General features: G+C 40.4%; 1 protein-coding gene across 8 annotated transcripts in view; it reads left to right on the top strand.

Moving 5' to 3' along the window:
- Window positions 1-13,559, top strand: part of KATNAL1 (katanin catalytic subunit A1 like 1) — a 43,227-nt gene that overhangs the window by 16,460 nt on the left and 13,208 nt on the right. For 7 of the 8 annotated variants that reach the window (XM_064645453.1, XM_064645452.1, XM_064645450.1 and 4 more), the window contains 4 exons: window positions 3,077-3,237; window positions 5,192-5,360; window positions 12,073-12,197; window positions 12,708-12,813. In XM_064645453.1, coding sequence (XP_064501523.1) covers window positions 3,077-3,237; window positions 5,192-5,360; window positions 12,073-12,197; window positions 12,708-12,813 — 561 coding nt within the window. The remainder of the gene's footprint in view (window positions 1-3,076; window positions 3,238-5,191; window positions 5,361-12,072; window positions 12,198-12,707; window positions 12,814-13,559) is intronic. The other variant, XM_064645454.1, reaches the window with a different exon arrangement.

Below are 13,559 nucleotides of genomic sequence, written 5' to 3'. Positions count from 1 at the left end.
CCTCTCATCCCCCAGTTTGTACTGGTTGATCCTGTCCCACGTGAAGGATCCTGCACTTGTAGGGGAACCTGCATTGTTGCCCTCTAGTCAATACAGACCTTTCTTTAAGGCCTCTCTACCCTCAAAGGAGTCCACAGCTCCTCCAACTTAGTGCCATCAGCAAACTTACTTAATGTACATTCAATTTCTATGTTTTATAAAAACATTGAAGAGATCTGACCCTAAGATTAAGCTCTGGAGAACCTCACAGGTGACTGGCCACCAGCCTGATGCGATCACATTTACTACAACCCTTTGAGCTCAACCTATCAGCCAGTTGCTCACCCACCCATTGTACTAGGGACTTGTCTAGGTGTGCTGGACATTTTGTCTAGAAGAATATCAAAAGCTTTGCTAAAATCCCAAACCAGCACATCTACTGGCTTTTCTTGGTCAACTAGGTGGGTGTTGGAGTTGCAAAAGTGGGAGAGGAGAGGCAGGCAGCCATGCCTCCACAAAGAAAACATCTATGTGACAATAAAATTGGTAAATTTTCTTTAGGAAGATCCATATCAGAAATGGATCAGCTTAGAAATTCTATCATAAAAGTCTGTGAGTAGAAAGAATCATTTCAAGAAGGATGTATCCTCTGCTTTAAGTAGGTGGTAGGAGCCTTTTTGCATTCCCATTGATTGTTTGATGTCATAATGGGGAGACATCTTTCAGTAATATTGTCATGTCTCTGTACTAAACCTTTAAATACATTCCCCATCCATGTTCTTTTATTACTCTATGTAATAATTCACTTTCAAATTGATACCAATTAGGACTAAACTTCCAGCCTGGATATAGTGCTTTAAACCAGAGAAGAATGTCTTTGTGCTGCTGAAATCTATTTGTCCTTGTAGTGGGAAAATTCCTGGAAAATATTATAGAGTAGAACAATAAATTACTGTGGGGTGTACCTGGTAGCATTTTAGAACTGTAGCTTACAGAGGTGATATGTGTTTTTTACTGAGTGCTGTCAATTTAATCATTCACTCTTTTGTACACCTTACCTTACCCTACCCAACAGTAAGCACAGTAACAGCACACAGCACCAAACAGTAAGTCAGATAGCACTTTTTGCCTTGAAGTTGTCCCACAAAAAGTGGGGGGCTGCTGCTGCTGTTTTCAATATGTAGAGTGGGACAGGTGCGGAAAGATGCCATTCTGAAAGGGGAAACGAGAATGTAAGAGAAATGGAAGGAGGAGGTAAAAGTCAGGCTGGAAGAGCCATGCTCCTAAAAGTATGCTGACTAGACAGAGCACCCTGCACATGCCCAATGTAGTTCATTTCCGAGGACACAGGGAGAAGGGAAGATCTCAGGCTAGTGGCTGTATCTTTTCATCAGTACACACCATTAAGAAGAATAGATATAAGGTGTGATGCTGTTTAGTACAAGTTCCCTGAGTTGCTGCTGTTATAACCTCAGATAGGCTGGATTTGCAGACCTCCATTCTCCTTATCCTCTTACCAAGAATCTGCACAGTAGGGAGAGTCTGGATTTCAAGCAACGTTGTTGACATCTGTTGATACTGTTCTCAGTTGCCTTCTTCTGTTTGCCACAAAGTGAAGTCTGGTCTCAGGATTCCCAGGCAATATTTTTCCCAGCTCTTTTTCATGTGGATGCATGATATGAGCACAACTGGATGTCTGGTGTCTTTCCTTGGCTTTCCTGTAAGCTGACTTCAGATCCTGGCTTTAGGTTCAGCCTTGCAGGGTATCCTAGCTCAGTATTATGCCTGGTGGCAGCCTGGAAATGTACTCTCTGTAGTGTTTCTTCATGAGAGCATTTAAAGCCTGCGTGCCTTTCCAGTGAACGGAAATGTTCAGGATGTCTCTGTAGTTCCACCTGTGAGCCTATAACAGGCAAGATTCATATTGGCCTAAGGTAATCCTTGCTGCAGAGTGCCAGCACTGATTTCCAAGTGTGCACAGCAATGCATGAATTCACTTTAGCTGTGCACCAACACTTCAGCAAAGAGGCAACATCAGGGTGTTAAGACCCACAAGTGGGGAAAAACCAAAGTAATCATGGAGGTTGGCCCCACAGGATAGAAGGCATCATTGAGTGATAGGTGGAAGATGGGTAGGATGCAGTACAAGTCCACTCAGGTGAATCCTAGCACATCCTAAATGACTGCTCTGAAAGCTTGTGCTTCTGAGCAAGAATGTACAGTGCAGCTTTGGGCTACTGGTGTATACTAAGAACCAGTGACCTCAGGATCCAAAACTTGAGCTTATAACAAGATATACCACTTAAAACAGAGCAAATTTCTGTACAAATTTTACTTTTCCTAGGCTTCATGGAAAAAAATTGAAATGAACAAATATCAAGGAAATAATCTTGAAATTATTGTAGTACTTCTAACTCCCTGATCAGTGCCAATAGAAACTTCCAGTATAAAATTCAGCTGAAGAATTCTGCAACACGATTTCTTTCTCAAACATAATTTCTTCTCATTTTTATTTTACTTACTTTACTTATTATTTGAACTTATGCTATAGAGTGTTAAAGTTCCCATGTTCTGTTCTAATCTTTGCAATCCACCAAAGAATTTGCTTGTGCTTTGACTGTATGGTGCTCCTCACAGAATTAATTTTGTAATATTATATTTTAATGATTTGGCCAGTTTTGTAACTAGAACCTTGAAGAATAATCAGAGAGTATCTTTTATGCTAAAGTAGTAGCAAATATACTATAGATCTGTCAGCAACACCCTTATTAGTATAAAAATATGTGTACATATATGTCAACATGCAAACATAAATCTCAGCATCAGCACGTGTTATGGAAAAGTGATCGCTGCACTAGCACTCATGTCAAGTTGTGACATTAAAAAGCAGGAAAATGAATTCAACAGAGATTCAATAGTTTATGCTGTTGTTAAAGACGTACTGTCAGCCTGATAGGTCCAGGGTTTGTGAATAGAGAGGCTTGGGAGTCCCTGCCTTTGAGGGCAGCGTATGTTTTTGAGGTACTTTCTGTGTTTGTTTGGTTCTTTTTAAAGTTTGAATTGTAACAATTTTTAAATAACATATGTATTTCTCAAGGTCCGACAAGAATTAGTTGAAGAATATGAACAAGTTAAGGGCATTGTCAACACCTTAGAGAGTTTTAAAATGGACAGACCTCCAGACATCTCTGTATCCTGTCAAGATGAGCCTTTTAGAGATCCAGCTGTTTGGCCTCCTCCTGTTCCAGCTGAACACAGGTAATGAGAGGCTGAAGCAGAGTGGGTGGAATAAAGTTGGATCACCATAACTTTATGTTCTCTTTTGAATGCATTTGTAACATGAAAATCATATTTAATTTACCCCTTAGTCATTTGTAATAAAGAATAAATCTAATTCATTGGGAAAAAGGTATTTAAACTACAGTCAGATTTATGCTGACATTCTAGAGTCACTCCTTTATTCTGGTAGGAGTGACTAAGTGCCAGGAACTAGAGTCTGCTGCAGAGGTTATTGGGCTTTTGGTGACAGTTCTCATGTGCAGGAAGAAAACTTTTCCATTTCAGTTTATTTAAGCAGGTGAATTCGTTGATGGCTGAGGAGTCTGTAAAGAGTTGGAACTTAAAGATCTTGAAGGACATAGTGGTTAGAAATCACTCCTTAGCTACAGATAGTATGACCTGTGTTTAATCCATTGGTTAGTTTAATTGCTAAACATGTTCTAGTATATATGGTATTTCTTCTCTGTAACCATATTTAAGGTAACTTCAGTTAGCTAATAGATTTCTTAAAATAGATGCTTCTGCATTTTCTGAAATCCCTATTTTTGCCCTAATAGAGCTTGACACAGGTTGTTGGAAACAACAGATTCGGTTTACAGACAAGAATAACATTAATCATGCCAACATGTGTCTAACATAAGAGCAGAGACTTTTAATGTGTGCATACTCACATAAGCAAAGGAGCAAAGTAAAATGAGTGATTTTGGTTAATGGAAAGAATTACCAAGTTTATTTACAGTTTTCTGTGCTTTATGATTATCAAACAGATCTTTGATTTTCAAAAAACCCTAAGAATGTAAGTGTAAAATATTAATGCTGATTACTTTTGTGAGTGGTAGAAATGGCTATCAGAATTTTTGTGGTAATGTTATGTAAAGTTCAAGATGTATTTATTTAATCTTGTATCTTTCTTAGATACCATATCGTTGTATCATTTCTTAGAGGTAGAGGTCCAATAGTTCATCTGCTTTTTTAAAGCTGAAATTTAAATCTTGAGCAAATAAGAAAGGGAAATTAACCACTGTTCTATGCTGTTAAGTTTGAAGAAAATGCATACAAAGCAAAATGTTGCAGTTGTATGCAACAGTGTGTTTAAGAATGTACTATTTTTAAGCCATATTCCAGGAAAATGTGTTTGGAGTTAACAACTTTTGAGTTACTCAAAACAGGAGTTAGAACAAGATTTAATAGTGGACACTTACTAAATTTGGGTGACATTTCTGGCCATTTATTTTAGTTATGTCTTTCGAATCCAGTCCCTAGAGCAAAATGACTGGGATACCTTGTCTTAAAACAAAATTCTTTCTGCTTGTGCTACTGCTGAGTTCTCTTTGACATTGTGGGTGATGTACATAAATATAGGTGGTTGCAGTTCGACTCTGTTTGCTTTCAAAGCAATTTTTATGTTTTGACATTTTCACCCAGGGGAATGGAGTCAGAGGTAGGAGGATTGTTTTAAAATCCTCACTCCTTTGTTTTGGGGCCTGTCAATGCTATTAGACAGCTTTTTTTTTTTTTTTTTTCCCTTTTAGCAGGAAAGTCATCTGGTTGCGTAGAACTTGGGAACATGAATGTAGCCTAATATAGTCTCCTGGCTTGGAGTCAGCAGAAACTACAATTTCAAGACTTCTACTAAATTGTTTCCTCTTTTGTTACATGGGTGTTGGTTTGTTGTAAGATTGGTTAGGATTACTGATCAAATAGTGTTGTTAGTTTTTCCTTTCATATTTTTTCCTTTGGGTGTCAGACAGAACCAGAAATACATCGCTGGATTTGCATATATAGTGAGATGAGACTTAGGGACCTAGCAGCTTCAGTAATAATAGCCAAAGGAATTAATGAAATACTAGAATCCTTCCTTCTTAATGTTACTCTCTTCCTCTTTTTTTTTTTTTTCTGTTTTTAACATATTTTTGTTGTGTTTGCTTGTTAGGGCTCCACCTCAGATAAAACGTCCCAACCGAGAAGGAAAGTCTTTGAGGAAGGACTCCCCAGGACTGCAGCCACGTGGGCCTGCAGGCAGAGCACATGTGGTATCCAAGGCTGAGAAGTCTGCAGGCAGCCGTGAAAGGGAATCCAGAGCTAGAGGAAGAGACGACAAGGTAAGAGGTGGGAAAGAACTTGGCAAGGAAGCATTATGATGCAGCAGGTGGCAAAGGGAAGCACTCTTACTTTTAGTCATTTAATACAGATAATAATAAGAAGCTACAATAATCCCATGCAGAAAAACTCAGTGCTTTCATTTTTCCCCATAATCAAAGCATGTATCATGGGGATATATATTAATAATGACACCAAATTAAGAAAAGTTCTGTCATGTTTGCTCTGTCTTGGTGTGAGTTTTTTTGATGGGGGGAAGCATAGTGTCCTGTTGCCGGGGGCTTCTCACCCTCTGGTTAGACCATGGGCTTGACTCTAGTCTGTAAGTGTCATTTGGGCATAAAGTCCCTGCTCCTCCTTTTCCCCAACTTCAGGTCTTTTATAAACATATTTATCAAAAAAGTGCAAAAGTGAGGCCAGTGCCCTTCTCTAGACTTTAAGTATTATGAATGGAGTTCCACAGTCTCATTGCCTCTGCCATGCCATAGTAAAATTTAGATGAGCCCAGAAGTCCAGGGCAGTTCTGTAAATGCATTGATGCTAGGTAAATCTGTACCACATGATTTGAAGTTATATATTTGAGAATTGTATGAGGGAGATGTACTAAAAGAAAACTCTTAGCAGCTTTCATTTTCTTTGGTTTATGAAAATGGTTTCATATTTATTATAGTGTTTAGGAAGAAGCTTCTTGGAATGGCTTTGTTTTAAAATAAAACCAATTAATTAAATTAGAGTAAGTTTGAGATTCTTTCTTCTGAAGATGCATGAAAAAGAAGCAGTGCTGAAGTGAAAGAAAAGAAGAAACAGTGATTCATTATGAAGTAGTGATGTCCAAGACAGGACTGTTTTTTGGCTGGAAAAAATGTTGGAGTCCAAATCACTGTTTCTGAGATACTTGTGTTTTTAAATTCAGCTATGGATTCAGTGCCAGTACTCTGTGGTATGAGCTATACAAGTTGAGAGTGTACTGAAGTAACATTACTTTCCTGACAGACAAAGTTACAAGACAGGCCTTCCTATGGGGGCATACAGCATTGTACAGGTCAGATGAATAAGAAAATATTTAGGCCAGTTTTCTTCTAAATTAATGTGGTTAGTCCCTTTGCAACCTTTCTATTACAGGTTGCTTCTTGACAGCACAAGCGAGATATGCTTTTTCCATCATGAATTGTTTTCTGATACACAGTAAAATTATTAAGTAATCCCAGCCCTTACCACCAGCAGTAACTAGGGCCAGGCCCATTTTCAGCAGTGCCTCTGAGTGACTGTACAGATTAAGCATTTTTGAAATCTCTCTACCACAGATCAGTAAGATGTAAAATAACAAGTGTGCATCCTACAAGCTATAAAAAACTTGTGAAGATCTGGGAAATTATTTAAAGTTTTGCCAGCTATATGGGGAATTGGAGTCATGGTGTGTGACAGGTTCACCAGTTGTGCTTGTGTAAGGCAGCCTTCAAAGTCTTAGCTCTAATGAGGGTGAACTCTGCTCACCAGGCTTTCCAGTGATGAGCATTATAGGGCTTTACTATAAGGAGCCTACAACATGACTTGTATAATACTTATCTCTGGGAATAATATGATTAGCAACACTACTGCTGTGAGGTGGAGGAAGAGTCATAAAGGTGTTCCCTTTAATATGGCACATTTTGAACACTGCTCTTATCAGAATAAGTTGGTCACTAGGTGGCAGAAGTAAAATATGTCTTCTCAAAAAGTTCCAATACATGTGCTCTTGTATTCCCCTTTGTCTAGCTACTTGGTTATTTTACTTCCTTTGTCTGAAGTATGTAAGGGAAAATCACCCCACCTTACAAATTCTCATGTATTATATAATGATTCTTGTAAGGAATCCATGATTTGCCTTTGAAGAAAAGTCTGAATGAAAGAGGAAGTAGCTGGATGTGGAAAATGAGAGAAGTTAATGCAGCTTTCTATATTTTACACACAGGCTTGAAAATAAGTTTAGCTTTCGGTTTTATCCTTTCTTAGTACAAGCATTTGTTCTTCAGTTTCTGAATTTAAAGCATCAAGAGGCTTACTTTGTAGCCTGGTATCTCGAATCAAAGAGATTTGGTAACTCTTCACGTTCAGTTAAAAATAATAGGGCAAAACTGAAGCTTCAAATTAAGTAACCAGATATCTTGTCTCATACTAAATGTTTCAGTTCTGTAGGTTTAGGGTTTGGGTACATGGCTAGGACTACTTAGAACATGTAATGAGCTCTCCATTTCCTAAGATGTTGGCTGTGGTATAATAGGTTGTATGCTATCCTGGTTATAATATCACAGCGTAATGCTTTTTTTTTTTCAGGGTATGTATAGGTATAGCATGTACGTTTTAGAAGTGTTTTGCCTCACTTAAGGCAAATGCCTTCTTTCACTGTTTCTCCTCCTCAGACCATAATATCTTTTCATTCTGACGGTAACCATCTTGGTATAAGGAATTTTAACCTGACTATGCCGGTAAAATGACCTTTTGTGGTGCTATATAAAACAGTGTTGAACTACAATTCACCAGATGGTGTCTATCCACTAAACCCTTATATTTACTTGTCCTTTTTTCTTAAATACTTCTTTCAAGTGCTTCTTCCTTCTTAGTTCCACTGGAAATGATTAGGCTTGTTCTCAGGGTACCCTCTGCTGGAGCATTACCAAGAGTTTTAGCTTCTGTTTAGTAGTTCAACTTAAAGAGACAGCATGAACGCTACCTGTATGTCTTCTAGAAATGTCACAATACCATATCTAAGTACTAGAACACTTTTTTAGGAGTACTCTTTAGATTATTTTAGATTGTCAGTGGATAAGGACAGTAAATATTGTGAAGGATATGAAATAGCCAAGGGCTGCACTGCCACATCAGTGAATATTAAAATCAAAGAAGGTAGGAATTAAAAAATTAATTTTTTTTGCTTGCTTATTCTCATGTGCATCATCAGAAGTGAGATGAGGTAGTTGCATTTATGTGGAAACATAGACCTCCATGCATTGGGACTGGAAGGCTGCATAATCTCCATCTGAAAACGTTGAAAGAACTGGTAGGTGAAATTGCAGATTTACAGTAAAGTTTATTTGGTCTGCCCTTGTCTCGTGAATGGTGAGTTGTGTTGACAGTGCCTCTATTGAGAAGGGCAAAGGAAAAGTGATCCAGGCAATTGGAGTTGGTAATTTTATCTAAACAGTGTACTAAGTTTTAGAACATTTGCAGAGGAGGCAAATGAGGCTGTTGTATTGGAAGAATTGGATGACTCTGTGTTGGAGTCATGGAAATGGGATAATCTTCAGTGGTGCAGAGCAGCAGGCTGTGTAGTTGGAGACTATAACAAGAATTTCTGCTAGAAGCTGGGAGCTCAGCCATAGAGGAGAAGAAAGATTTGGATATATCAGCAGAAAGTGGATCAGGCTGAACCTCTGTTTGGCACATCACCTTTTCCTGTGGTGATGGGAAGGGCTGGCTGCTGGAGCAAGGAACAGCCAGGTGCCACCTTTGGCTTTGGCAGCAAGCAGTGGACAGTGCATCTGGCAGTTGTTCGGCATTTGTGTGTAGTGGGAAGAACCTGCAGGAAAGCAAGACATCTTCAGGGCCCAGTGCTGGTCATTGCAAATAACGTCAGAGTTTTCCTATGTGTTTGATCTGTCTGAGGTTGACTGTAAGGATGTAGTATAATATTGCTATGGATATGAATGTAAACAAAATCCTAGGCCCAGTTTGTTGAGGTGTTACTAACAGAGAGAAGAGGTACCCACAACATTATAGGAGGCTCTGGTGAGACAACAGCTGGAGTATGTTGTGTACAGCCATGCTCAAGAAAGATGTGTTAACGTTAGAAGGAAGAGGAAATAAAGGGTTGCCCAAGTGAACAGGTAATTGTGTTCAGCTCGTGTTCCAAAATGAGACTTATTTGGTTTAGTAAATTAAGGGAGATCACATACTTGCACCCGTGATGCAAGTATTTCAAGGTGGTGGACACACTGAGAAGAGATCTGCTGAAACTAACGCACAAACTTGGTACAAGAGTAGAAATAACATCAATTTTGGAAATAAGGTTTTTGTTCCAGTGGGTTAGTGCAGGGCTGATAGCTCTTCCTGATGGAAAGCCCAGCAAATTTCTAAATATGTTTAAGACAGAATTGGTTGCCTGAGATTACGTGATGGGGTAATTGCCAAGGGGTTGGATGGAGTAGTCTTTTGCAGGCCTGTATACCTGTCTGTTGGCATACCTTGTTAGAGAGAAGCCATCACAGCAACTTTATTTAAAGCTGTTTTGGGAAAGTAATACCAGAAGAAGAGATGAGGATACGACTGAAAAATTATGCTTACTCCTGCTGCCTGGATTCAGGTGACATTTTTTTAAAAATCGTTATTTCTAGCCTGTGCTCACTTACCTGCTGACTGGGGATTGCAGATTGGACGGATTTGGGACCAGCACTAATAATCTTATTACACGTGAAAACTGCAATGACTTTAAATCTTGGTTTAATTCCGGAACTGGGAAAAAGAAAAAAAGGAACCAGTGTCACTACAATGACAGCCGAGGTGATGCTGAGAGCACTTCTCCCCGCTGGCCGCCCTTCTCCCGCCCTCCGCTGGCGAGACATGCCGCAAGGGCAGGAAAAACAGCTGTCCCTGGAGCAGCGCGTCCGCCGGGAGCGGGCAGCGGGGTGCGGGGATGGGACGCGGAGGGGCTGGGACTGGCATCGGGGCCGGGGCCGGGACTGGGATCGGGGCCGTGCTGCCGCCCCGCGGCTGCGCCGGGGCTGCCAGCGCCCTCCTGGCCCCGGGCCGGCCTTCCCCTTTTATTCCTGTTTTATTCCGCTGCCCGAGCTGCGTCACCGGCCCAGCGAAGGCGCGGGGTGCGATCTGCCGGCCGGGCCCCGGGCACGGGCTCGGGGTCTTGAGATGCTGCCTCCGCGCCGGTGGGCTGTGCTGCAGCCAGCGCCCTGCCTGCTCGGCTCTGTAAATCCTGCCCTAACGCGGCTCACCCAGGGGGAAAAAACCCCAAACGACCAAAACAGGCAATTGTTTTTTGATGTGCAAAAAAATTCTACTAGGAAAACCAGTCCATTGAAGAGCAAGAGAAGTATGTAACAGACAGCAAATACCTTTCATTTCATTGTCCTGTTTTTTACCCTTTCTTTTTTTTTTAATGGTTACACTTAAATTCCATTTTATCTCTCCTTAAATCTTGCAAACTCTACAGGGCTTCTCTCTCCATTTCCTTTTTACACCCGACCATTACATTTTTTACATGAGCTTTTTGTTTAAACACAACTTTCAGCTTTGTTTCCATTGCAAAAAGCTGATCTAGGAGTACTGAACAACACAAGAGTTCACTTGGAAGCAAGAAATAAAAATAGTGGGAAGATAAACTACTCCCTCACAGTCATCATGGGCAAACAGCAACTGGGAGGGATATAATCGCTAACCTTTTTATTTTTCCACTGCGAGGTTATTTGTGTGTCTCCAGCTGCCTCTCAGCCCTCCTTCGCCTAGGATGCTTTTGTCCAGCCAGCTGGGATTCTTTAACTTGCTGCTGATAGTGTTTAGAAGCTGAGTTAAGAGTCCTAAAGTAGCTCTCTCCTCAGCCCCCTTCGTTAAAACAGCACAGCTGCTTTTCAGGCACCCCGAACACTGCCATTGAGCTGGGATGGGAAAACAATTATCTTTGGAACTGAGAGAGGAGGAGCATGAGCCCTAATGCTTCAAAGGGAAAGTGTTACTTCACCTCCATAAGCTTAACAGCACAGTGGAAATATTAAACAGGAACTCTGGGCCATTTGGGGCAGACACAAAGTGTGGCTTGGTCACTGAATGAGCATGCTGCAGAAATTAGTGTAAGAAGTGACTTGGGAGCTTCTTTAGGGCTTTTGGAGCAACCCTTAAGTAAAAATGACCTTTTGAAAGGATTTTAACTGTTTATGGAGCTGGCCTGCAATTGAGAGGCAAGACATAGATAGTTTGTAGCTGAGGAAAGGAGATATTGCTGGGCAGGAGGGCTTTAATGAAGTGAGGGGACAGAATCTGTTTTCCTCTGTCGAAGGCAATGGGTGTTAAAGTTTCCATGTTCCTTTTCAGTGATGAAGAGTGATGATCGTGCCAGTTTTTTAACTCTGGCAGGTAATGTGGCAAGTGCAGCATCGTCAAAATATGCTTTGGGTGCTCTGGTCTTCAGCTAGGAATTAACGTAGCATTAAGTCGTGACACAGCCACCATTGTGAGGCTGTTCCTGCATTCATGCCTTCGGCTGGCTGGGAAGGGTGTCAGTTGTCTGAAGAGTGGTTTAGCACCATTAAGAGAGTCTGGTTTGTGCTTTAAAACCAACAAACCTACCCCCCATGATATGTAATGAGGTCTGATGGGGTTTTGTCACTATGAGCTGTATCTATGAAAGAAACATGATGCTGTTGTGGTGGTAGCAACCACAGGTGTTTGGGGACTCTTTGCAGAGCAGAGGTTGTGAACCCATTGGTTTTGCTGGCTGTAGTGGTGCTGAGATAGCTGTGTTCACAGAATCACAGAATGGGGCAGGTTGGAAGGGACCACAGTAGGTCATCTGGTCCAACCTCCCTTCTCAAGCAGGGTTATCCTGCACAACATTCTAGTGCTAAAGCTTGATATTTTCCTGTGGCTTCTACAGAGATGAACTAGATAGTCTTGCTAGTAAAGGATATGTTGAAAGAATAATGTATTCCTCTGTATGACTTTCACTTCTAGGGAAAGAAAATATCCCAGGAATTTGGTGATGGGGAAATTCCAAAATTTGATGGAGCAGGCTATGACAAAGACCTGATCGAAGCTCTTGAAAGAGACATTGTATCAAGGAATCCAAGCATTCATTGGTATGAGGATTTTCTCGATTCAAGTGGGTTTGCTAGTATGGAAAATGAGAGAAAATAGCCATCTTTTAACTCTTACAACAGGGAGACAACATAGTCTTCTAAAGATAGGCAAAACAAGGTCTTTTGCTTAAACAGTTAATTAATTTAATTAATTAATTAAGTTAAGATTTTGTTGCTAATTGATAATATATGCAGTACATTCATTACAGGTACTGTTGAAATGAACATATGCTCCAGAGGTCTTTAAAGATACTGCTTTGGAGTTCACATTATCCAAAACAATTTTTAATTAAACAGCTCTGGGTAACTTGAGTTGAAAAAAATTTTTTTCCTATCTTCCGAAAGTGGATTCAATTTTAGGTCGCAGTACTATAGGAGTGCTCTCATGAGGCCTAAGTTGCATGCTGAAAGAGATGGTACTAAGTGAAAAGCTTTTCTATTTTTCTTGTATAAAAATAGAAGAAATATTGTTGCATGGGAATCTTATACAAGCTTCTTCATTTTGCACAGGGATGACATAGCAGATTTGGAAGAAGCCAAGAAATTGTTAAGAGAAGCTGTTGTTCTTCCAATGTGGATGCCTGATTTTTTCAAAGGGATCAGAAGACCTTGGAAGGTGGGAATTTATTTCGTGTTTTAGTAAATGGCAAGCTGTAGCTATGTATGTCTGCTGCTGTAACTTGTGGATGACTGTAACAGAAGGCTAAAAAGGTAAACAGGAAAGATCAAGAATTTGTTCAATAAATTGTCTCATAATGATTTGTGTAAAATGCACTGAAAGAAACACCTGGAAATGTATGTAGCCCCTACAGTAAACAATATTTTTTTCTGTATTTACTCAGTTATAGCTTGCTGACGTTATAATACTTTCTATATGTCGACCTGTACGTGTGAGCATGTAGGACATATTGACTGAAGCAGAAATGCTTAATAGACAGCTCTACATAGGATTATGTTGACCAGCTGTTACCACTTCCCAGAAGAACTCAGTCCTTGGACTGTTTTTTCCAAATGTGCCAAGTATCTCTTGATCAGACTGCAAACTACAGGCTGGATGGTTCAAGGAAGGAAGGAAAGAAGGGAATAATCTGTTGCTTTAGCTTTGCAGTTGCATTTGCGGCTGAGCATAGTTGCTGCTGGAGAGAAGGTCAGAGGAGGAGAATGAGTTACAAATCGGGCAACAGGAAGGATATAGGACTGAACTGGTCTAGGCTGGTGGACCGCAAGTGAGCTCAGTCTGGGCCTTGCTTAGAGATAAAATGGAAGAGGAGGGAGGAGGCTGCTGAGCATTTCTGTAAAGAGCAAAGAAAATTAGCTTGCTTCTGATGTGGGATGGATTGACACTTGTTTGGAGAATAACTA

This window comes from Pseudopipra pipra, chromosome 2 (genome assembly GCF_036250125.1).
Source record: "Pseudopipra pipra isolate bDixPip1 chromosome 2, bDixPip1.hap1, whole genome shotgun sequence".
Lineage (NCBI taxonomy): Eukaryota > Metazoa > Chordata > Aves > Passeriformes > Pipridae > Pseudopipra > Pseudopipra pipra.
This window is presented reverse-complemented; position numbering and strand designations above follow the sequence as displayed.